Raw genomic sequence first — 24,224 nt, forward strand, 5'->3', positions numbered from 1 at the left:
ACTGCTGAAAATCGAGCATCTGTTTCGTGCGGCTATCGTCGACGATCCAATAATCATCGCCGGTGAAACGTTTGCGTTTGGCCGAAGAAGGGTCGAGCAGCTCTGCTCCTGCCATGTGCTGCTACTCATGCACGTCGTTCTACGTCACTTCAAGGGTCGGTCGCTGAACTTCGCTACGCAGCCACATTTTTATTGTAACCGCGAGAAGCAGGAATCGTGTGGACGACTGCGAGACCGCAACGCCTCCAGTACACACCTGCGCACCTGCACCCGCCCATTCGCCCGCGCACCAACACGTACCTCAAATCGCACCGGTCGAGCTCGCCAGCCGAACGACGCGCGCGCGCAGCCTGACGACCGTCGCGCAAGGCTCGAGGGCGCCACCACTTCACGAGCATATCACCATCCGTCCGCGCCACCTGTGATTCCTGCATGTCCTGCTAGTCTTCATATGCGCCCAACGCCGCCGCAACCGCGTCCGTGACAGCACATAACATGACCACGACATTGCCTGTTCTCGACTGCGACTGCGACCACCACTTCCGCCCTGCGCGTCGATAGTGAGACATCTTCCCACCCGCCGCCGCCTAGGCCTCCGCCTTAGCGCATGTCCTCCAGCATGGGCGACTCACGCTCTTCGCCCTCGCCCGTGCGGCCACCCGCCAAGGCAGTCGTCCACGACACTTCGCCGTCCACACAGTCCGGCCAGCGCCCATCCGTGGCTCGGTCCCAAGCCTCCTCGGACCGGCCGTCGTTGCAGCCAACGTGTTCCTCACCTGTCGGATCCGAAGACTCCATTCCCAACGCTACCACTTCCTCACGGCCACGCGCGGGGTCTCGCTCGGAGCGACCTCCGCCCATTCTGCACCAGCAACAACAACAGCAGCCCGTTAAAGATGCCGTCAATGCTGCCTTTGACAACACTGCTTCCAGTAGCCAGCTGGCTCCCGAGGTTGAAAAGAGGCTTATCGAACAGGTGACTGAGCAAGTTATCAAGAATCTCCATTTGGCCAATTTGTCTGCGGGCCCGCCGTCGACCTTCCCAACGCATTCACAACGCCCTCCCTCGGCACCGCGTTCGGTCTCGAATGCCTCCAGATCATCACCGCAACGTTCTCCTGCGTTGAGCTCGACTGCCGAGTCCTTCCCGCCTCACTTCACCCCTCCTTCTCCCGCCCTGGATAGGGACGGATTCTATCGCTCCAGCAAAGGGTCATCACCAGAACGCGCGACAGAGTCCTCTGAAGGCACCGATCATTTCATCCAGCGGAGCCATGAAAACATCCGGAGTCGAGGCAGTACGCAGGCTAACCAGGAGAAGGAGCCCACTCCCCGAGGATCGCAACCAGATATTAGCATTAGCGGGCTGAAGCGCAGTCAGACAGCGACCTTGGCCCAAGATCTGAGTGCCAGCGATGTGCTGCCAAATCGGACTAGAGGATCTTCCGAGGCCGCTGCACGTGCAGTGCGACAGGAAAGCAATCGTGCTTCGTTCGACTCTGCAGCACCAAGCAAGAACAGCGCCGCCAAGCTCGATGGGACATCTAGTGACGCAGAGGAACCTACCACGCTGGAGCAGTACTGGCGGCCGCTGTTCGACAATGGCAGTCCTACTCCCCGGCTCGGCCAATTTCTGCGAGGACTGGCTCGGCATCTTGTTGATGACTATGAGCCCAAGGGAAGTCTGGTGATTGGCCCTAAGAAGATGCTTCGCTTCCTGGACGAGACCAAAGTCGATAAGGAGAACTATCCTTGGACGACCATATTTGGTGGCAAAATGTCTCATGATTCAATTTCTCTCATGTACCGCAAGCTGCTATGCCAGCATCATTTTATCCAACCTCAACAGCATGCTCAGGATGCGCCCACCGTGCCGGCCTTGACTCCACATGGTTTTGCTTCATTCATGACCTGCCTTATTCAGGCACATCCAGACACCGAATACGCGAGATTGTCCTTGGCCGTCAGGGACATGCCCATTTCCAATGCCGACGACGTCAAAGAGCGCTTTCCGAAGGAGCTGTCAAGGCGATTGCTACCATCAAAGCCGAATGTGCAGGCTGAGCAAAGACTGATCGCTAGTCTCAATCACGAGCCAGATTTGGTGCCTCTTGAGAGAGTCATCAACGCAATGCCACCTCCGCCGGCCTCAGCTCCACCTTCGGCCTCTCCCCAACAGCAGGCATTCCCCGAACGCGAAAGAGCGCCGTACAGCAAATCTGCATCTCAATCTAATGCCGTGGACGACGATGACTTGACTGCAGTATCACCACCCGCCATATCAATAGAACGCGAGAGAAAACCATACTCTGCGAAGGAAGGTACAGGAAAACAGTATGAAGCGGATTCTCGCGAGAGGGAGAGACTGCGAGATCGAGATAGGGAACGCGAACGAGAGCGCGAACGAGAGAAGGAATTGCGCGAACGGGACCGAGAGCGAGAGAGGGAGCGCGAGCGTGAGAGGGATCGTGAACGCGATCGTGAGCGAGATCGAGACCGAGACCGCTCTCATCGACAGTCGAGCAGAGCCAACACGTCCCAACAACGACCGGACTTCGTGCCTCCACGACCGACTCGGCAAGATTCTAGCCACTTTCCAGCGACGGACCCGCTTGACATACCATTACCGAGCAGGAGCCAAAGATCCTCAGGTCCACCACCTCCTGCCCCCAACGGTGGTCCGTACTCCAAGAGTGGCCGCAGATCACCGCCTCTCAGGGGACCCTTCCGGAGCGAGCCTCTCGATATCAATCAGATTCCCCCATCTCAGTTTGCATCCAACCTTCACGGACCACCGGCTCGCGACCGATTTCCCGGGCCTCAGCCAGGCCAGAGCATGTACGACCAGGTGCAATATGGATCTGGCAGCATTCCAAACAACTTCAACCGTAACTCGATGTCAGGAATGCCCGAAGAAAGAAGACGTAGCTGGTATCCCAGCGCATCGGCCGCGCCAGGCGGTACAGATGGTTATGGTAGCTATGCCAACAATCCGAACCAGTTCGGGCCGCCACCCACGCACTAGGAGCGCAGGGGCAAGGGCAAGAGTAGCTCTGGCAGCCCGACTTTTACCGGTGGCAGCACCAGCAGCCCAAGCCATTCCATACTGAAGAACCCAGGACCATCTCCGATGCGCCGCGAAAGTAATCGGGAAGAACAACGGGAAAGCTTCGACAGCGAATCCTCGACTGAACAAGCCCGAAGGCAACTCCGTAGCCGATCTCGAACTCGACTGCAATCTCGCGGAGACTGAAAATTATCAATACAACATAAGAGCACGACACGATAGCATTGCGATGGCGTTTCAGACGAAGTTATGACTTGTGGACTTCTTGTAACAGTGCCTCATGATAGAGGAGATTCTTTTTCTTTGACGATGCGATGAGCGATACGACAACGACCTGATTATATTAGTTTGGTCCATTCTTCGATACCCAGGCATTGTTGTTTACTCGCTGTTTCATGGAGGCGTCTGTTTGTGGTGGAAAGTATTGATAAGCGAGGGCTCTGACATGTCAGGCTCGAGGATGAGGAGTGGGAGGACGCTGATCTTGTTCTTTGTACGTATGTAGCATTACCACCAATCAACGCAGATGAGAATTGAGCGACAGTTGACTGCACCTACGTTTTCACATGGTCTGACAGATCCTCCTAGCTTGCACTTGGTGAGCTTTAAAAGGTTCATGAGGATGTACGAATTTTTTTATCAATGTCATCTCCAGATCAGAAATCGGAATGAATCAAGAGAATGAAGCCAAGAAAAAAAAAGAGCTTTCCTCCTTTGACTTACTACCCAATATGCAGAATTTGGAACGGCAAAAACAAAAAACAAGTCGCCACAGGAGGAATGGAGTCGCTAGATGGCTATCGCCCCCTCTGAGGAGGCATACATTGTCGCCTTACATCGGTGGAAAAACCTGCAATGTGTCGGGCGTCAGGTGTCAAACTGACGACTTATCGACTTGACTAACCCTGCCAGTGACGATCGTTGAATCATTCAACAATGGATGAAGATATGAATGCTGGACTCTTAGGCTATGGGGAAAAAGAATGGCAAGGAGAGCTTATGCGTGGAAGGGAAAATGCAAAAAAGGAGAAAGTAGGGAGGCAAAAGACAAAAAATCGCCACTGGCGGATAGTGGCAATGCGATTTCGCCTAATCAGAGAATCTTTCATTTTCTCTCGAAACGAAAACGCAAGGCCTTCGTTGAGCGTCGGCTACGTTGCTGACGACTTATCGACTTGACTAACTCTGCTAGTGGGGATCGTTAGGGAGCGAGTAGTGAAGGAGTATATGAATGCAGGAGTCTAGGGATAGATGAGAGGAAATATTGAGATGGACGGCTATGCCTCGCAAGTGAAATGCAAAAAGTGAGAGTTGAAAAGGCAAAAGAGAGGACAAAACAAATCGCCACCGGGAAGATATAGCGGGACAGCATTCAAAACTTGATCGAGCATGTTTCCTTGCCTCGTTCAGGTCCTGATCCTATAGCTGTGTCGAGCGTCAAGCATGATTGAAGATTTACCGACTTGACTAACCTGCCAGTGACGATCGTTGGGGAGTGAGGTTGGGAATGGATATATGAATGCTGGTGGCTAGAGTTTGGTGGAGAGAAAACATCTGCTACTTGCGGGTAAATTGGCAAAAGCTGGGCTGCGAAAGCAAAAGAAAACAATCGCTACCAGAGGACTAGAATTTGAAATCATACGAAACCCAGACAGCGGACCAAGTCGCATGTCCGATACGAATGTTCTACAAGCTGTCAAGCGTCGTCCAAGCGTGACGACTTATCGACTTAGCTAGTCCGCTAGTAACGATCGTTGATGTGTTAAGCTTGAACGAGTATATTAATGCTGCAGACTAGGGGAGGGAAGAGGGGAAAGAGATGGATAAAAGAGATCTGCTTCTTGCCTATCAGATCGCAAAAGATGAATTAGTGGAAGCAAAAGAAAACAACCACCACCAGTAAATTGCAGCGCGCCGAAGTCGAGATTCATCAGACGTAAGTCCTAGTGCCTGATGTAGTTCTACTTCCGGAGGCTTCGTCGAGCGTCTTTTCTAATTGACGACTTACCGACTTGACCAATCCGCCAGTAACGATCGTTGACGGCTAAGCATCAAACCAGCATATTAATGCCAGAAATTGGAATAAGTATATAACGAAAGGAAGCCCAAGCGTTCTCAGAAAGGACGCTTAAGTTGAGACGATAGAGGCAAAAAACGAAACAATCGCTACCAGAGAATAGCAGATACATGGCTGCGGAAAATCGAGGGCATGTTCTGTTGCCTCGTCGACTTTGAGGACCTCGTAGCTTTTATCGAGCATCAATGAGCCTCGACGGCCTTTGACGACTTAACGATTGGGCCAATTCGCCAGTAGCAATCGTTGGAAGGGGACCGTGGGGAGAGGTATATAAATGCTGCCTGGGACTCCTCGCTGCACGAAAGACGAAAATCAGAAAGGAGACATCTTCGTCTGTGAACGCCAAAAAAGAAGGCATTGGGGAGACAAAAAACAATCGTCACTAGAGGAATGGAGCGAGGTGTTCGCAATCTTCGAAGCCTCATATCTGCTGTTGCTTCGACGGGACAAGAAACCTCCAGCTTGATCGAGCATCGAGATCCTGTCAGGATCTGACGACTTACCGACCAGACCAATCTTCCAGTAACGATCGTTGGAAACCGAGCACTGAAAGACTACATGAACGCTACTCAAAGCGATTCGTTAACAAAACTTGGATACCGAGAAGAAGATCTCTCGCTTACGAGTACCAAAAGATTCGGTAGTAAAAAGGCAAAACAATTGCTACTGAATAAATGGACCTTATGCGTCAAGACCATCCCAATCAAGCAAATTTTGATGCTTTAACGGGATAGCACACTCGCAGCTTGGTCAGGCATCAGTGGTTATCAGACCTAACGACTTACCGACTCACCCAGTTCGCCAGTAACGATCGTTGGCAGGCGATTTCAACGACGACTATAATGCTAAACGTGAATAAGAGGTGTAGTAGGAAACCCCACGAATAATCTCCTTATTGTCCCGGGGATGCAAAAGTTAGCAAAAGAGAAGCAAAACAATCGTCACTAGAGAACTGGAGCGTGCCATTCACACCTAGGCAGCCTCGTGTTTGTAGTTGCTACACAGGTATAAACAGCTGCAACTTTGTCGAGCATCCAGAATCAGACGACTTAACGACTCACCCATCCCTCCAGTAACGATCGTTGTCGCTTAGGGAATCGACGAAAATATGAATGTTGGAAGCCAGGATTCATTAGATAAAAAGAGATCCGGGAGACGACCAAAGAGTTCCTTTGATGTCTGCGAATGCAAAAGCCAGCAAAAGAGAAGCAAAACAATCGCCAACAGACAACTAGTGCTGATGCCCTCGGACAGCCGAAAGCAACGCAATACTTTGTTGCTTTTGCGACGTGAGAGACCTGCAGCTTTGTCGAGCATCCAGGATCAGACGACTTACCGACTCATCCAGTTCGCCAGTGACGATCGTTGCCAGGTGAGGAAGCAACAAAAATATAAGTGCTGGACACATGAGGTCAAGTGAATGAAAGGTGCCGGCGACGCAAGGGAGGAGAAAAACTACCTCGCGGCCGCAAAGGACAGTTGCAGAGGCAAAACAATCGCCACTAGAGAATGAATGACCGTTGCACCTCTCCTCTGCTTCAGCGCATTCGCCTCATAGAGATGATGTTCCCGCAGCTTTGTCGAGCATCAGCATCAGGATGATACAAATGACTTGTCGACTCGCCCACTGCCCCAGTGACGATCGTTGATGATGAGGCATCGGGGACCAACATAAATGCTTCTCAGCGCTGTCTGCCTCTTAGTGGAGTCGTCGAGGAATTCTTGCTAGCTTTCTGTGGAGTGAACAATGGTGTTTAGGATCGTAAGTTCAGAGCTCAGGCACATCTCTCGAAAGTCGACCGCTTGTGGAAGGTCTGAAGTTCTTCTTTCCTCTATATTCGTGCAAAAGGGAAATCTCGTGTTCCACAGTCAGCTTCAGATTATGTGAGGATGGAGTGTTCCAGTACGGTCATTCGATCGGATTCATACCACAGTTCGACCGCTGTAAAATTGTTCTTGACAGCCAGCCTACCTTTCTCGCCAGGTACTGGCATTTGACCGCAAGCATGATCTCGGCGTTTTCCGAGTCTCGTGTTCAAGTAGCGAAGCTATTAACCTGATGAAGTCAAAAACTAGAAAGCGCGACTTTTGCGAGACCGAGACAGGGCAAGAAGGGTCCAGGCCCGCCGCTTAGATCCAGCGACAAGGACACGCATACGCGTACGTATACCTCTACGTCACCTCGACCAAAAATGTCGCGGTGTAGCTTTATTGGATAGGAAGATATCACGAAAGATACATAGTATCGAGAGACTCCACTCCACTGCGGGTCTGCACTTCTTCTTCACTTTCGATTGCTACCAAGCATTGGCAAAGGCTTGGCTTATAGCTTAATTGGCAGGATGATCGACAAGGATCCTCGAGATCCTGGCAAAATTGTGCAGCTTTGTCGCTCGGAACTGTCTGTCAGTTCTGAGTATGCGAAGAACCCCAGCAAGAGTCCCGGAGAGATAGCAGAGGAACTATTTGGGAGCCATGTTCGTGGAGCCTTTGCACTTTCGTTGAAGCATCCATAAATGCTGAGCACCGTCTGAGAGCCGGCATCGATTGTTCAGGGTGGCTGATCTGTTGTAGCATCTCAAGAGTCTACCAGCGACGGATCCAGAACATCGTGGTACTTCATCAGTCGACGCTTTGCAATGGGCAAAGGGTTGCGGCAAATTTGGCGACACCCAACCGAGTGAGCTGTTCTTGCATGCTCTTCACGACCTTCTACAATGTCTGGAGAAAGATCCTCTTGCGGACTGTGTCTCTCCTTCGCTCATTGGGAGTACAGGATATGTTCCAAGTAAGTCTGAGATCTGTTGATGTTGCCTTTGATGTTAGGGCGTGAGACTCGCCCAAGGAGTTGACTCATATGCTTGGAACATCTGGGCAGAATTCTGCAGCCGTGTGAGAATGCCCTAACGAATCTTAGTGACTATCATCGGTCCTCTTAATGACCAACTTCGACACATGTCCAATCTCATCGTGCGAGCCAAGAAGGAAGTTTTGCTTGCAACCAATTTCTGGAAGAAATCTGGAGCCAGCACTTTCGTCAACGATGCTTTAATCGAGCTTTCGAAGCGTGCAGGGTCGCGTGGCGAACGTGTCGTAGTCAAGATCATGTTCGATCGAGGTTGGTGAGAACCACGGCTGAAATGTCGATGCTGGCTAATGCTTTTGCCAGGCGCTCTCAAGCAAATAATCAACAATCACCAGAACGTGGACTCGACCGGGTGGCAAGCTGCTGGCGTTGGCCTTCCTCCTCCTGAGCAGATGCCGAATATTGATCTCGCCATTGTCAACTTTCATCGACCTCCCCTTGGGACGTTCCATAGCAAGTTCATGATTGTTGATCGCCAGATCGCAACTGTGTCCAGCAACAATATTCAGGATAACGACAACCTGGAGATGATGACGCATATCGAAGGACCCATCGTCGATTCGATCTGGGAGACGTTTTTGGTAAGTTGGCACAATAAGCTTGAGCCTGCGCTGCCATGTCGCGAGACTCCAGCTGCGCTTCAGAAGCCACCAACATATCAGGAGCAGACTTTCACAGCCCTTTTCGAGCCTGATGGATCCTTTCGACTCCCAGAAAAGCCGATCGAAGCTGAGTTGCCGGAGCACATGCCAGGCGATCCGCACTATGATGAGAGCATGAGCGATGAGATTCAGCGAATGCGGTCCGTACTGAAGCCATCCGAGCCGGGAGAACCACACGTCAACGCTGTCGCGCGCCATCTGAACAAACCGACTGGTCTGTCTGTCAAAGCGACAGCGTCAGACCGGGACAACAACCTCAACTTCTTCCCGTTTATCCCATTGCCGAATGTGGAACCTGTTCCGATGGCGATGTGCTCTCGCAAGCCATACGCCAACATCAACAACGACTCTGTCTTCGTGCCGCAGAACGAAGCTTTCCTGTCATTGATCCGTAATGCCAAGCGAACAGTATTCATCCAGACACCCGACCTCAACGCCAAACCACTCTTAGCCGCGCTGATAAGCGCAGTGAAACGCGGTATTGAAGTGACATATTACGTTTGCCTGGGCTATAACGATGGAGGCGAGCTTCTCCCAGGTCAAGGAGGCACGAATGAGATGAATGCCAATTATCTCTACTCCAAACTCCAAGCCGATGAGAAGCCGCTGTTGAAAGTCCATTATTACGTCGCAGCAGATCAGGACCATCCGATCCACAATAACTTCAAGCAGAGATCGTGCCATATCAAGCTCATGATCGTGGACGAGAGTGTTGCAATTCAGGGCTCCGGAAATCAGGATACACAGAGTTGGTTCCATTCGCAGGAAGTGAATGTCATGATCGATAGTCCTGTTATCTGTAAAGCGTGGCGAGAAGGGATCGAACGTAACCAGAGTACAGCGCGATATGGATTGGCGAGCTCAGAAGATGGATGCTGGTATGATCCGAAGACGGGAAAACTCGCAGGAGGAAGTTTGGGGACGAATGCTGGTCATTTCTCCTGGGTGAAAGGCTTCATGGGGACCTTAAGGAAGGCTGAGGGGCAGTAGATGGCTCCTGCTCGATTCGGATGAGGCGTGTGTTCCAGGAGGTCTCTGGGAGAAGCGAATGGAAATCGGAAAACGCAGTGGAATCGCAGTCTGCGCATGCAACAGCGCGACAGGCTGCGTACGTCGTATATTCTTCAGGAGCCAGACAATTTGAGCATTCTCAGGCTTTGCGCATATGATCTCAAAATCATCGACGGAAAGGGTGCTTCAAAACGTCCCGTATGTCGCCAAGAAGTTCGAACTCGATCCTGATGCGCATGAGTGGTGGCACATCATTCTTCGAACGAACAGGTCTACGTCCGCATGCTGTCCCAATCCATGCCTAAAAGCGTATGCAGAGAAGCTCCGACACACTGAAGGAAGTGCCAAATGCCGGCCTGTGAGACTTTCTGGTCGCGTCCAAATTCAGTAGAGGAAGCGCAGGACATGCTTTGTGTGTAGTTGTTGAGATTCGATATTCATGAGGAGGCCATGTACAGCGCGTACGATCCTTCATCCAGCCAAGTCTCCACATCATGCATGCTGTGTCTGTGAGAACCCTCGTACAAGGCTTTATGCTTGCCGGTTTCGGTGCGATTGCCAATGACGCGAAGTGCTCAAGTGAGGTCATGTTAGATAGCTTTGCACGAGACGCAGTATTCTATGCTTCAGCCACGTTTCTTCTCATCCTACGCCGTCTGAACGAGGTCATCTACAGCTCAGGTTGGTATCGTAACAATCCCGAAAAGCTCCCGCACGCTCTCGTAAACTCCAAAACTTTTCAAATGCTAATATCGCTCTAGTCCAGTGGTGCATGCTTGAACAAGAACGACACGGACTCGCCGTTGTGTGTTCTGCGAATCGCCTCAGCTAGCGTGGGGCTGATGTCGATGGTCTGAATCCGATCGCACAACTTCTTCTTCTCCTCGTGTGGCACGGTATTTGTGACGACCAGCTTCTTCAGCTGCCCGCCATTGAGCTTCTCAATAGCATTACCAGAGAGAATTCCGTGGGTCACGATGGCGATGGCCTCTTTGGCTCCGTGCTCCATGACCACGTCTGCAGCTTTGACCAGCGTGCCGCATGTGTCTGCCATGTCGTCCACCACGATGGCAATCTTGTCCCTGACATCACCGACAAGCGTCATGCGTGACACCTCATTTGGTCGTGCTCTCTCTTTGTGGATGAGTGCGAATTGCAGGTCGAGCGCATCCGCGATACTCGTGGCGCGCTTCGCTCCTCCTGCGTCTGGTGACACAATGACACAGTCTTTTACAGCGAGGTTCTCTCTGATCCATCGAAGTGTACTGGGCTCCGCGTACAGGTTGTCCACTGGCACGTTGAAGAAGCCCTGAATCTGCGAGGCGTGGAGATCCATCGTGATAACGTGGTTGCAGCCAGCAGTCTGGAGCATATTCGCCATGAGCTTCGCAGTAATGGGAGCCCTACTCTTGTCCTTCTTATCCTGCCTCGCGTATGGGAAGTTCGGAAGCACAGCTGTGATGCGGCGTGCCGAGGCGGTTCGACATGCGTTGATCAGGATAAGCAGCTCCATGATGTGGTCGTTAATGTTGCCAGGCTCGGTGGATTGGAGAATGAAGACTATGCAAGTCAGTCATTTGTTGTCGGCGTTGCTCGAGTCCAATGTCACCCACCATCTTCGTCGCGGACGGACTCTCCGATGCTGATACTCGATTCATTGTTCGAGTACTGCACGACCATGATCTTGGCAAGCTCAATGCCCAGTCTGTGGACATCGCGTCGTCAGTATGCGCCATTCTTCGTGACGCTGCCGGCTGTCACATGAAAGCCGCAGATTTTCTTGTCGACATACCTCTCGGCTACCAGTTTCGCCAGGCCGCCATGACTGTTACCCGTAAGCAACTTGATGCTGTTGGTCGTCGCCATATTGATGCGACCGGAAGCTATGCAGCACAATCAGCGGCGTGTGGTATGTCATGTTCAAAAGATGCGACGAACTGAGATCGGAAAGGTTGTCGTCAGGTGCTGGGAAAGAACTTTAGTGCCCGCTTCGGCAGATCGGCAGCCACCGAAAAAGGCAACGACAGCAAGGTTGCAGCAAAGGTGTTCGGATTGGTCGTGGTACGAACCTGCAGCTTAAGAGTGATTGCCGGAAGTCGCAGAAGTGAATAGTTGGTGACATCCCGTGGTTAAGGCGAAAATTCTCAGACTGGGAACCATGGCGAGCACAGGTCTGTCCCTAGGAAGCACTGCTTGGTACCACTATTTGCCCACAACTGCATGCATCACGAGATTATGGAGTAATGGGAGGAATATTTGAGACTCGAGAGGTGCCATGGGTGAGAACGATTTTGTGCTGGGTCCATTCATGGCCGCGGTGTGCGGCGTACTGACTCTGCAGCTACGTGGTAAAAACGCCAAACTCACCCATCTACGCTGGATGGTGCGCCTGTAGCAGGTATCTCAATTCATCACGAGATCTTCGAGGCCCTCGCTCGAGAATAATGCATAATCCGTCCCATAGCGCCATGTCTAAAACTTTTGATACGCCTACTTGCGCATGCTGGAAGCACGGCGCTTCTTCGCGTCGGCAACCTTGGCCTTCTCCTCGGAGACACGCTTGTGGAGGACCTGAGCGTACTCGTTCTGTGCATTGCATTAGCGATGAACTCGATACCTTGATGAAGTTGAACTTACGGCGGCATCCTTGGCGGCCTCTGCGCGGCGGCGCTTGAGTGCGATCCTGTGGCGCTTGTGCTGGAGACGCTGAGGAGTGACCAGACGCTGGATGCGTGGGGCCTTGGTGTATGGCTTCGCACCCTCCTTGCCCTCCTTTGGCTGAACCTCACGACGAATGACGAACTTGCGAACCTATCACATTGACACACGTTAGCAATTGTTTCGGCCTCAGTTACTGAGCTCTGCCATTGGGCTGAATGTCAGTTCACGCTACTTCTGAGCAGAACTTCGTTCTCGCGCAAGGCGGAGACTCAGACTCAGCACACGCTCAAGGCGGGCTGGCGAAGAGGAAATAGAGCCTCGAAGAGGTACTCACATCGTCTTCCTTGCTGAGACCGAAGAAGCGGCGGATCTTGGTCGCGCGCTTTGGACCCAAACGCTTGGGGTGTACGGTATCCGTGAGACCTGGAATGTCTGCGTCGCCCTGCTTGACGATGGACAGAGCGAGGACAGACAAATCCATGGCGACAATGCAGCCGCGAACAGACTTTCTCTTGCGCTCACCAGTGCGACGTGGGCGGTAGCAGCTGTGGCCGTCGGCGAGGAGGAGTCGGACACGGGTTGGGTGCATGACTCCCTGCTTCATTGGGAAACCCTGCTTGTCGTTGCCGCCGGTGATTCTGAAGATGTAGCCCTTGAACTCGTCGCCGACGCTGTCACCTGGGACTTCCTGACCCATGCGGCGGTCCATGAAAACACGGAGCTTGCGCTCATCTTCGATGTCGATGAGCTTCTGCGAGCCGTTGGCTGGGAAGGAGATGTTGAGCTTCATCTTGACTCGTAACCGTCAAGGTGCTCTGCTGTGGTTAGTTAGTGACGGTGGTGGTCGGACGCGATTGTGCTCGAGGAAGTTTTCGAGCGTAGCTCGTCCGCAATTGCAAGTGCGTGGGCTTGGCGGAGTTTGAGTTGCCGCTAGCGCGCTGCAGCCTGAGGCAGTTTTGCATTCCACAACTCAAGTCGCGTGCCTCGCGACACAACTTGCTACTTCAACACCTACTTGCTTGCTCTTTACACAGCTTTCCATCGCAACATTGTCATGCTTTGCCTTGGGAATTTATACCCCTCAGCAGCGTTCCACTGGCTCTCAGCAATGCCAACATTTTGCTCGCCATCCGTATTGACAACATCCCACTGCTTACCAGTTACAGTGTATACCTGAACCTGGCCGCCAACCCCATCGAGGGCAACGTCAAAATCCTGCTCGAGATGCACATTTACAATCACCAAGCTGACCCAGCCATCTTCACTGATTGCAGCAGACACGTCCAGCCAAGGCAATTCCGAGGCAGCCTGCAGCCACTTGGGCTGCGTTTCGCCATAATAAGCTGCACAGCTGACGTGAGTTGCAATAGTATGTCCACGCATATACTTGCAGAACAGGAGGTACGGCCACCACGTTGTTTGCTTCAAGACTCCTTCTTTTGAAGTCATCAGCGGCGAGATGACGTTTACACTTTGAGCGATATTGGCCATGCCCACATACTTGCTCTGCCGGACGAAGACATTGAGCCAAACTGCCACGGCCAAAGCATCGGACAAGGTGTACCTCTCCTCCGCCCCAAGATCCCCGGGAGCTCGTTGCGGATCCCAAACATTCCATTCATCAAAACAGATTGTCTGCCTAGGCACGGAGGCTGGCACACCATTCTGGATCCTCGCCAGATCAATGAGGCCTGACGCAATCTCAATCGCTCTTTCAGCAGACCTCGGGGCCAAAGCGTTCTTCACTGGATCCTCGCTGGCGGTGTAGATGTGGATGCTGTGCAGGTCGATCAAGCTTGCGGTTACATTGCCTGCTCCCAAAGCATGCTGATCCCAGCGGATGCACTCCTTCAGAACGTGGAAATCCCATTCCGAATGACCTGTCTCGCCGCACAGGATAAGTGTAATGGAAGGATCGATGAGCTTCAGCGCCTTGGCCCACTGATAGGCCTTTTTGGCATAGTCCTCCTTGGTCATTTGCTCTACCTGCCATGGACCCCAGCACTCGTTGCCGAGAGCCCAATACTTGACACCGTACGGCTTTTCACGACCATGGCTCCTCCGCAAGTTGGCGTAGTGCGTGTCTTGAGACGAGTTGCAGTACTCAAGCCATGCCATGGCTTCATCGAGAGTGCCGGTTCCGAAGTTGAGCGCAAGATACGGTTCCGTCCCCACGAGCTCACACCATTTCGTGAATTCGTCCGTCCCGAACTGGTTGGTTTCTATCCCAAGCCACGCAAGTTCAGGTCTTTTCGGTCGCTTCTCTCTCGGACCAACGCCATCGATCCAATGATAGGTCGCCAGAAAATTGCCACCAGGATATCGTATGTTAGGCACATTGAGCTCCTTCATTGCTTCAATGACATCTATCCGGAAGCCATTCTCATCGATCAGATCTTTGTTCGGGTTGTCAGGATCGTACAGTCCGCCGTATATGCAGCGTCCCATGTGCTCGGTAAACCCTCCGAAAACATTGTCGTTAATCTTAGAAAGCTTGCGATTCGGGTATACTGAGATTGAAGGCTGCTCGCCGGCCTCAAGCTTGGTGAAAGTTGTCATGGCACACAAATGAGAGTGACACGACACTTGCGATAGATTGCTGATTGAACAGTTAGTACAGGCAAACCACTTGCATTCATAGATGCCTGTTTCAATGCTGTGACGAGGACTAAGCTTCGTGCAACACTGTGGTATGGGCTCCTTCACATGCTAGCTTCTGCAGATACTGCATATGCTTGTAATGTTTGCTCACGAGACATCAGGCATTGCAGCGCGTTCACTGGTGGAGAATAGCGATCCACCTCGCTAAACGGTATAGAGCCCGGCGCGAGCTTCACCGAGGCAAAGGCTATTTCGCCCCAGATATGGAGACTTCTCCGCTCCACAGCGGTTCTGCATTACTTGAATTGGGTATATCGCTTGACAAGTAGGCATCACCAGCCAATGTCCCGACCCATCTCAAGACCCTCCAAGATCTGGAAGTATTCCTTCCGTGTGGTGAGAGGCGCCACAGAAAACGCTTCCTAGTTTTGAAACTGGACCGGCAGTTGCAAAGAATGTAAATCGAATACAAAGTGCAGTCACCGCCTCTTGTAGCATATTCCAGCGAAGTTTTGAGTGTCGGCAATCAGATATTCGACAACATGGCGCTCCCGCCCAAGTGGTATCAGGTCAGTCGATCAAGTTGTCTCTCATCTGAGCAGTGTACTGATATCGAATTCAGTTCTTAGTTGCTGTCTTTGCCTCTCTTGGTTCCCTACTCTATGGATATGATTTGGGAGTCATCGCCGGCGCTGTCGCGTCAGAGAACTTCGTCAGCACTTTCAATCCCTCAAAAGCTGAGACCGGAGCCGTTGTGTCCGTCTTCACTGGCGGCGCTTTCATTGGTGCAGGTCTTGCAGGTCCTACGGGTGATTCTATGGGAAGAAAGCTCACAATATTGATCGGCTCCATCGTTTTCATTCTCGGCGGAGCGCTGCAGGCCGGTGCTCAGGGCTTGTCGTATCTCTATGCAGGACGTGCGATTGCTGGTATTGGAGTTGGATTCCTGGTTATGATCGTGCCCCTCTACCAAGCAGAGCTTGCACATCCATCGATCCGAGGAAGAGTGACCGCTTTGCAACAGTTCATGTTGGGGATTGGAGCATTGGTGGCTTCATGGGTCAGCTATGCGACCTATACTTACATCCCGGCGAGTAGCAGCAATCAATGGAGGATCAGCTTGGGACTCCAGGTCGTGCCAGCAGGCTTCCTGGCTGGTCTCATTATGTTTTTCCCGGAATCGCCAAGGTTTGTGAATCCGGAAAGCCATGCCATACATATCGTCCTGACTGACATTGTTGATTAACTTAGATGGCTCATCGCCCATGGCAAACCTGAGAAAGGTCTTGCAACTCTCGCCAAATTACATGCTCATGGCAACGAGAACGACACCTGGGTCAGAGCAGAGTATGACCAGATCCAAGACATGATCACTTTCGAGAGGGAACATGAAGCAAGGTCGTACATCGAGCTCTTCACCAATAAGTCCTCATTCAGACGGCTCCTGCTCGCTGTGTCAATCCAGGCATCTGTTCAGATGACAGGAGTTTCGGCTATTCAGTATTGTGAGTGTGGTTCTCGGACATTCTCGTACTTCCACTGACCCCTTGTGATAGACAGTCCTGCTATTTTTGAGCAGATGGGAATTCCCGGTAGCGACACGCTCAAATACCAGGGTATCTCCTCAGTCATCGCCATCGTTGCACAGTTCTGCTGTATCTTGTTCATTGACTACACTGGTCGTAGGTGGGCCATGATCGGAGGCAACATCGGCAATTGCATTACTTTCATCATTGCAACGATCTTGCTGGCCAAGTTCCCGCCTGGACAGACGAATAATAACGCTGCATCTTGGGGCTTTATCGTGATCACCTGGGTCTACAATTTCAGCTTCAGTGCCACCAATGGACCGCTGAGCTGGATCGTACCGGCCGAGATCTTCGACACTCGTACTCGATCGAAAGGTGTGTCGATTGCCACGATGACTTCGTTCGCTTTCAACACTATGATAGGCCAGGTCACCCCAATCGCTATCGAGAGCATTGGCTGGAGATTCTACATACTGTTTGTCGTATGCAATTTCACCAATGCTCTCTGGTTCTGGGCGATTCAACCTGAGACTGCCAAACGTCCACTGGAAGAGATGAACTACTTGTTCACGAATGCGCCATTATTCGTGCCCACGATGAATATGAAGGACTTTGACAATCATGATTTGGAGCACCGCGTGCAGGAAGTGGAAAGGAAAAGCAGTGTGATCAGTCATGTCGAGGAGAGATATTAGAAGGAGGTATGGGAGCATGAGAATCTACCGTACATAAAATCTGAGGCCTCAGGTATCCCTGCTTTCGGGTATGCTTGGCGAACGTGGGTTCTGTCAGCATTATCCACCTCACCTCTCTTGCTCCACCGCATGTGCCTCATCGTGGGAAGAATCCACTTCCTCCCAGTACTTTCAAACGCCGATGCCGTCGGAAACCGCAGTGGCATGTGGACCATTGTTCTGTGTTCGGGGCATGGTGGACTTGTGCAGACTGACTCGCAGCTTCCATGAAGAGAAATTTCCGCCGTAGAGGAGGCAATTCTGACCGAAAGCTCTCACTTCTCCATAACCTGGGGCACTCCACAACAATGGCCCCTCGACAACCCACAGTCTCATCAGCATAGTGCAGTTCTGGAAAATTGTCGAGACCGCACGCGCTGCGAATTGAGCCGAAGATTATAAGTACGACAGCATGGGCTCTTTCCGCAATGGCACAGTTTACTCCCTCTCCTCACCCTCTTACACGTCCTCAATCTTTTCAACATGGCCCGCAAGCTGAAAGTCGCTGTCAGTGGCCTCGGCCGTATGGGCGCTCGTCATGCCGTCAACTACCTCGAGAAGACTCCCCGAGCCGAATTGGTCGCAGTCTGCGATCCTGACCCCAAAGCCATTGCTTGGGCAAAATCAGCTCTCGAGCCAGCCGGCGTGAAAATCTACGCCGACTTCGATGAGATGCTTGCACACCCCGGAATCGAGGCTGTCATCGTATCTGGTATTACCACCGAGCACGCACCACAGTCCATCCGCGCTATTGAAGCAGGCAAGCACGTCCTATGTGAGAAGCCACTTTCCACCGACCTCGAAATCAGCCAAGGCGTGCTCGACGTCGCGAAGAAGTACCCTCACCTCAAAGTCATGACCGGTTTCTCTCGCCGATTCGACCAAAGTTACCGCAACGCGTGGAAGAAGGCAGACTCTGGAGACATTGGTCGACCTGTGGTTTTCCGCTCGCAAACATGTGACAAGTACCGTGATGACGACTACTTCATCGGATACTCAAAGGTGTCGGGTTCTATCTTTGTGGACGCTTCGGTACACGACATCGATCTTGCACTGTGGTTCTTCGGACAGGATAGCGTAGTGAAGAGCGTCTCTGCAGTCGGGACTTGCGCACGTTACCAAGGCCTGAAGCAGTACGGCGATGTCGACAATGGCGTGGGCATTGTCGAGTTCTGGGGAGGAAAGATTGCATACTTCTACGCTTGCCGCATGATGGCAGTCGGCCAACACGACATGACAGAAGTTATTGGCACACATGGAAAGTTGACGGTCAACGCCAATCCAGTGCATGACCTTGTGGAGCACCACGAGGCTACTGGAATCCGCAAAGAGATCGGACAAACATACTGGGACCGTTTCGAGCCTGCATTCATTCGCGAGAGCAATGAGTTCACGGAAGCGGTGCTCGACGACAAGCCATTGCCATTCAAGCTCACCGGCGCCGTGCAGGCACTGCGAATTGGAAGCTACCTGCAGGAGGCGCTACGGACAGGAGAGAAGCTGCACTTTGACGAGACAGGCGAGAGGGTCACAAGGCCAGCAGCGAGGCTGTAACTTAATTGTGCACTGCTGTGACGTGCAGGACTGTGCTTGAGTACTTTTTGAATACTTAGCGATTGATATAGATTTTTGTCTGCAAGCATTCGGCCCTTTCGTTCAATGATTGTGACGTGCAGCCTTTCGCGAGTAGGCGCATTGAAGACTCCGCTCTGTGTGGAGACGCATATCTATTCAGCTATCGCCCCATAGTTGGTCTCCCAGTCGCGTCTGCAGCAAGTAAGACAGGTTTTGCAAGTTTGTGATTGATCGAATGTGCCAGCAACTCCTGGACGTGTTCTCGATTCGCTCGTGCGTAGAATCAATTGTCTCGTCAATACTGGTGAGCATGACCTTCAAAATTTGACGATACATTTAGCATTCGCCGACACGTCGCACACGCCGACAACCGCAACTCAATGTGGCGTCTTCTGTTATTCACAAACATCCTCGGTGATGCCGCCTCCTCTCACACGACGACATGGGCCTAGGGAATGACCGCACGTCCTGCAATCTGCTGATGCGGCATCGATATGAGCAGCAGTAGAGGCGATGGCAGAGGCAGCAATACCAAAACTCTCCAAGTCTGCGAAAACTGCCGCATCCGCAAGGTCAGATGTGACGCCGCCGAAGATGGCTGTCATCATTGTCGGGAACTAGGCATGGACTGCATAAGAACCCCTATCATCAGGTTCAAGCATGCCGGAAAGGGGCAGTCCATGGCGTGGTCGCCTCAGCAAATCTGGACGCAACCCAAGACGGAACTCCGCTACTACGACGAAACACCAGAACTCATAGACTTCTACCACGGTGACAGCCCGCCGTCGCCTTACAAAGATGCGCAAAGGTTCACTACGCCTGCTCCGAGGGTGCGAGAAAATTTACCGCCTCAAGCTTCTTCGCCCAATCTTCCACAGAGCACTCACCGTGCGACTGAACCGACTACGACGCAGTCAGTGGCGCATGTGCTACTGGAGAACCTCAATCGGACTTCGACAAGAGATCTGGCGCTCTCTCCGCCTACGGATGCTGGCATCTTGAATGGTACATCCCCGGGCACGAACTCACAAACAACACAATCACCATGGACGCTACATTCAACAGAGTCGAACGACATGCACAGCCCACACCAGCAATCTATTCAGCCCCTTACCGAATCAGAAGCGATCCTCCTACGGAATTTCACAGAGAACATGGCTTTATGGGCTGATGGGCCAGATCCGCAGAGATCTTTCGAGATCGAAGCTTGTCGTATCGCCTTGACAGATTCAGTGCTGAGGCACGCAATCTGTGCCTTTTCGGCACGACACATGAACCGACAGCGTGCGAACCGCGATGCGGAGGCTCTTGAGCACCAGGATGCGTGCCTACAGCTGCTCATACCTGCAATGTCCGGACAGCTCTCTATGAGCGAAGGAGTACTTGCTGCAGTTGCGATTTTGCGGCAGAACGAAGAAATGGATGGTATGTGAAGTGCATTAGGCAGCCAAACATGATCTGACAGACTCTAGAGTACGACAACCGTTTTCATCTGGAAGGCGTGACACGAATTCTCAATGACGTGTCTGCATTTGCTTCATCTGGCGGGCTTCGTGAGGCTACAGCCTGGCTGTGCCTCCGAGAAGACATATATGTATCTCTGACCACGCAGACTGTCCTGCGAACTAGCCTGCCACCTTTTGATGGCGCGACCTGGATACAAGGCGACAGTGATTCTGCTTGGACGAACAGAATGGTTCTTCTCCTGGCCAAGCTCTTATCTGTTGCTTTCCTCGATGTCGCAGATCTTACTGCGCTCGCCAATATCCGAGCGCGTATTGCTGAGTGGGATATCACAAAGCCACACACTTTCAACCCCATCTACCTGCGCGATCGCAACCCCTCGGCCGGTCAGCATTTGCCAGAGATTTGGATGCTGGCTCCGATACACGCCATCGGCTTACAATACTACCACATCGCACAGCTTGTGCTAGCTGTCGCTGCGCGCGTCACGTCTGCAAGACCTTTCGATCACATTCACGAGCATCGCAACGTCGAGAGACAGGTCCGATACCATCTGCTTCGTGCTGTGGGCATCGCTCGGTCAAATGCTCGAGCTCAGAATACGTGGTTCACGGCTCACCATTGCCTCCACGTCTGGGGCGGTAGTTTGCGGAGGAAGGGAGACCAACAAGCGTGTTTAGCTTTCCTTCAAGACATGGGAAATCAGACTGGGTGGAGAGTCGGGCGACTGATGCAAGCTCTAGTAGCACAATGGGAGGATGATAGCGAGTAAAGTCTGGTACTGATACCCGACCATTCTCGAAGGCACGGTCAGAGGTTCGTGCGCTCAAACAGCACAACAACCACGAGATAGGCGAAGATGGGCCGGAATACCCAATCTCGCGATTTGAAGTAATAGTGATGAGGAAGTACTGTAAAACGTTGTTCATTCGGCTTCTGTCGCCACGATAGATCGCCTATCCACGCCAGCTTTGACCTTCGGCAACTCACCATCTTCCTCCTAATACCGATACATTCGCTGTGATATCCACATTGAAGTCATCCGTGCAGCTGTATGCACCAGGCTTGATGTTGCATGAGCCCTAAGGCTCCCTAAGGCCCCTCAATCCACACAGACAGGTAAGCGCCAAGACATCCGCTGCTCCGCTTCCCACTTTCTCGGTCAAACTTTCCTTCTGTTCGGCCACTTCTACCATTCATAAACACGATCTGTTCAATGGTCGCCCATGCAAGCCACTATGTATTGCCACAAAACTTCGGCACTTGCTGCCGTAATCGCGCACCTTCGCGACCGACGTTGAGAGAAGCACACTGTGGCTTGCGTCTGACAAGCTTGCAAGAACTTCTGGAAAAGCCCAGGCAGGTACAACCAGAATCTGGCCTCGGCGGGGGGCAAAGACCACTTCCGCAAACTCAAAGATGCGGGCTAGACTGATCATACAAGGCGCTGGGCAGTTGCCGATACACGACTTTCCTTGTCTCATCGTGCACGATCTATCCTCCTCGCTGGAATCCCGGCGAAAAGTTACTTGGTTTCCATCCTGGTAACGCCACGCGGGGCCCCGTGGGCTTGGACACTGTAATCGTTCCGTTACTCTAGTTCCACTTGCCACGACTGCTCGAATGTCACTATCTCGGATCGAATACTTATAGTCCTGTTCTATTCCCTCCCTGGTTCAGGCGAACAACTCGTCAAACCTTGCAAGAACTGGTTGCTTGGTCGTTCTTCTCTTCACCATCTGATATTGTGCTACGTTGACTTAGGCCACGATGGCGTCTCAGACGGAGTACAACCCCGACAATCATGTCAACGACAATGCGTCGGATCATATGGCGAAGGAGAAGACTGGGGTGACCATGATCGAGTCGATCGAGAACTCTGGAGAGCTGGACACCATTGAAGAGACGAAGCCTGGAGCTTTCGTCTGGCTTTGTGCCGCAGCTACAGCCATTGGAGGTTTGTAAGTCAGGACGATACTACGTACATAAAAGGAGGCATCGTACTGATCGCCCTTTCTTCTCCAGGTTGTTCGGTTACGACACCGGTGTCATCTCAGGAGTCCTCGTCGTGCTTGGAGACGACCTGGGCGGTCGCGAAGTCACAGATTCGGAGAAAGAAGCCATCACCGCTCTTTGCGCCGCCGGTGCTCTCGTCGGAGCCGTCATCGCTGGTATCACCTCAGACAAATATGGACGAAAGCCAGCCATTTGGTTCGCATCTGTTCTCTTCACCGTCGGCGCAATCATTCAGGCTACCTCGTACACAGTCGCACAAATGTTGGTCGGCCGCTTTGCTATCGGACTTGGTGTTGGATCTGCATCGACCATCGTACCGCTCTACATCGCAGAGATTTCACCCGCCAGGTTCCGAGGTCGAATGATTTCTGTGGACATGATCTTCCTCGCAACTGGTTCTGTTCTCGCGTACGCTTTTGATGCGGCTTTCTATACGGTGAACCATGGCTGGCGCTATATGATCGGAGTTGGTGCTGTGCCATCAATCATCCTCGGTATCCTCCTCTTCTGGTGCCCTGAGTACGTATCTCCACCTCCTCCTGTTGTGCAGGTGTTCTAACAATGTCTAGATCTCCTCGTCAGCTCATGTTCCACGGAAAGAGAGAACAGTGCGAGTCCGTTATCCGCAGCATCTATGTCAACGCTACAGAACAGCAAGTCGCAGAGAAGATGCTCTCCATCGAATACGGTGTCAACTCTTCCAAGGCTCTCAACGAGGAGATTTCCCTCAAGAAGTCGCTATCCATGCTGTTCACCATTCCCGCGAACCTCCGTGCCGGCATTGCTGCTTGCGGACTTATGTTCTTCCAGCAGTTTTGCGGTTTCAACACACTCATGTGTAAGTCGAGAACATCTGCAAACTTGTTTCATACCTTCCTGACACGAACCAGACTACTCGTCCACCCTCTTCGATGTCGTCGGCTTCTCCAACCCCATCGCAGTCGGCACAGTCGTGGCTGGTGTCAACTGGATCTTCACCTTCCTCAGCATTTTCATCATCGACCGCGTCGGACGTCGAAGACTCCTCCTCTGGACGATGTGGGGCATGCCTGTCTGCCTCGTGCTCGCCGCCATCGCATTCAACTGGGTTCCTATCGACCACCGCACCCTCGAACTCACAAGCGACGAAGTCGGCTGGCCCGCGTACCTCGTTCTGGTAGCCATGATCCTCTTCGTAGCATTCTACGCCGCAGGTCTCGGCTGCGTCCCCTGGCAAGCAAACGAGTTCTTGCCTATGGAAGTCCGAGCAATGGGAACCATGATGATCAACGTCTTCAACTGGGGTCCAAACATCGTCGTCTCATCGACATTCCTCACTATGATGAAGAATATCACTCCTTCAGGCACTTTCGGATTCTATGCCGCACTCTGCACCATTGGGTGGATATTTGTCTTCTTCTGCTTCCCAGAATGTGCTCAAATGACTCTGGAGGAAGTCAGGAAAGTTTTCCAGCATGGCTTTGGCGTGAAGTACGCAGAGCAATGGCGTAAAGATTATAAGCGTGGCCAGACTGGTCGGAATGCTACTGCTGATGCTCAGAAGGTTTAGAGTTCCAACGCCGATTTGGTGGTCTATGTAGCAGGCTATGTATGAAGACTTGAGCTTGATGAATGCATCTGAATTTTACTGTTCATCTTGTTGACTTGCCTCTCAGTAGTCCACAACAAGCAAATGCATTACCAAAGGCGACAGAAGATACACTGGAACATCAATGAGAGATATTGGTCTTGGAGGCGCAGAGATCGCGACTCTCATCGCGGCTGATGTTGGCACGAGTCTCCGGCTTGCCGGCGAATTGTGCAACGTGCAGGGATGATCGCGAATCCGGCCGGCCGACGCTATAGATCTAGTTCGCAGCCAACCGCGTCGACAAACTTCCCAGAACGATCGCAAAGCCAGAGAATATGGCCAAGAACAGGCAAAACTCCATAGTCTTGGTCGGTTGTAGCAAGTGGACGGG

General features: G+C 52.2%; 9 protein-coding genes across 9 annotated transcripts; 6 read left to right on the forward strand and 3 right to left on the reverse strand.

The window, feature by feature from the left end:
• Positions 1 to 607: 607 nt before the first annotated feature.
• On the forward strand, positions 608 to 3,025 carry CKM354_000242200 (uncharacterized protein; the record flags this gene model as incomplete). Its single annotated transcript, XM_044797582.1, has 1 exon — positions 608 to 3,025. One exon carries the CDS (start codon positions 608 to 610, stop codon positions 3,023 to 3,025), a length of 2,418 nt encoding a protein of 805 aa, XP_044653517.1.
• A 4,461-nt stretch (positions 3,026 to 7,486) lies between these two features.
• CKM354_000242300 (uncharacterized protein) lies at positions 7,487 to 9,662 on the forward strand (the record flags this gene model as incomplete). Its single annotated transcript, XM_044797583.1, has 4 exons — positions 7,487 to 7,621; positions 7,719 to 7,932; positions 8,062 to 8,262; positions 8,314 to 9,662. The coding sequence occupies 4 exons, from the start codon at positions 7,487 to 7,489 to the stop codon at positions 9,660 to 9,662; spliced, it is 1,899 nt and encodes a 632-aa protein (XP_044653518.1).
• A 778-nt stretch (positions 9,663 to 10,440) lies between these two features.
• CKM354_000242400 (uncharacterized protein) lies at positions 10,441 to 11,549 on the reverse strand (the record flags this gene model as incomplete). Its single annotated transcript, XM_044797584.1, has 3 exons — positions 10,441 to 11,243; positions 11,297 to 11,388; positions 11,476 to 11,549. The coding sequence occupies 3 exons, from the start codon at positions 11,547 to 11,549 to the stop codon at positions 10,441 to 10,443; spliced, it is 969 nt and encodes a 322-aa protein (XP_044653519.1).
• Positions 11,550 to 12,173: 624 nt separating this feature from the next.
• CKM354_000242500 (uncharacterized protein) lies at positions 12,174 to 13,134 on the reverse strand (the record flags this gene model as incomplete). Its single annotated transcript, XM_044797585.1, has 3 exons — positions 12,174 to 12,269; positions 12,321 to 12,494; positions 12,679 to 13,134. The coding sequence occupies 3 exons, from the start codon at positions 13,132 to 13,134 to the stop codon at positions 12,174 to 12,176; spliced, it is 726 nt and encodes a 241-aa protein (XP_044653520.1).
• Positions 13,135 to 13,370: 236 nt separating this feature from the next.
• On the reverse strand, positions 13,371 to 14,903 carry CKM354_000242600 (uncharacterized protein; the record flags this gene model as incomplete). The annotated part of the gene is made up of 1 exon (XM_044797586.1): positions 13,371 to 14,903. The coding sequence occupies one exon, from the start codon at positions 14,901 to 14,903 to the stop codon at positions 13,371 to 13,373; it is 1,533 nt and encodes a 510-aa protein (XP_044653521.1).
• A 584-nt stretch (positions 14,904 to 15,487) lies between these two features.
• CKM354_000242700 (uncharacterized protein) lies at positions 15,488 to 17,169 on the forward strand (the record flags this gene model as incomplete). The annotated part of the gene is made up of 4 exons (XM_044797587.1): positions 15,488 to 15,514; positions 15,568 to 16,133; positions 16,197 to 16,450; positions 16,502 to 17,169. 4 exons carry the CDS (start codon positions 15,488 to 15,490, stop codon positions 17,167 to 17,169), a joined length of 1,515 nt encoding a protein of 504 aa, XP_044653522.1.
• A 522-nt stretch (positions 17,170 to 17,691) lies between these two features.
• Positions 17,692 to 18,762, forward strand: CKM354_000242800 (uncharacterized protein; the record flags this gene model as incomplete). Its single annotated transcript, XM_044797588.1, has 1 exon — positions 17,692 to 18,762. The coding sequence occupies one exon, from the start codon at positions 17,692 to 17,694 to the stop codon at positions 18,760 to 18,762; it is 1,071 nt and encodes a 356-aa protein (XP_044653523.1).
• A 515-nt stretch (positions 18,763 to 19,277) lies between these two features.
• Positions 19,278 to 21,019, forward strand: CKM354_000242900 (uncharacterized protein; the record flags this gene model as incomplete). The annotated part of the gene is made up of 2 exons (XM_044797589.1): positions 19,278 to 20,208; positions 20,256 to 21,019. The coding sequence occupies 2 exons, from the start codon at positions 19,278 to 19,280 to the stop codon at positions 21,017 to 21,019; spliced, it is 1,695 nt and encodes a 564-aa protein (XP_044653524.1).
• Positions 21,020 to 22,017: 998 nt separating this feature from the next.
• Positions 22,018 to 23,812, forward strand: CKM354_000243000 (uncharacterized protein; the record flags this gene model as incomplete). The annotated part of the gene is made up of 4 exons (XM_044797590.1): positions 22,018 to 22,208; positions 22,273 to 22,782; positions 22,833 to 23,101; positions 23,154 to 23,812. The coding sequence occupies 4 exons, from the start codon at positions 22,018 to 22,020 to the stop codon at positions 23,810 to 23,812; spliced, it is 1,629 nt and encodes a 542-aa protein (XP_044653525.1).
• Between the last annotated feature and the right edge of the window lie 412 nt (positions 23,813 to 24,224).

The sequence above is a fragment of the Cercospora kikuchii genome (genome assembly GCF_019650295.1).
Source record: "Cercospora kikuchii DNA, contig_00002, whole genome shotgun sequence".
NCBI classification, from domain to species: domain Eukaryota; kingdom Fungi; phylum Ascomycota; class Dothideomycetes; order Mycosphaerellales; family Mycosphaerellaceae; genus Cercospora; species Cercospora kikuchii.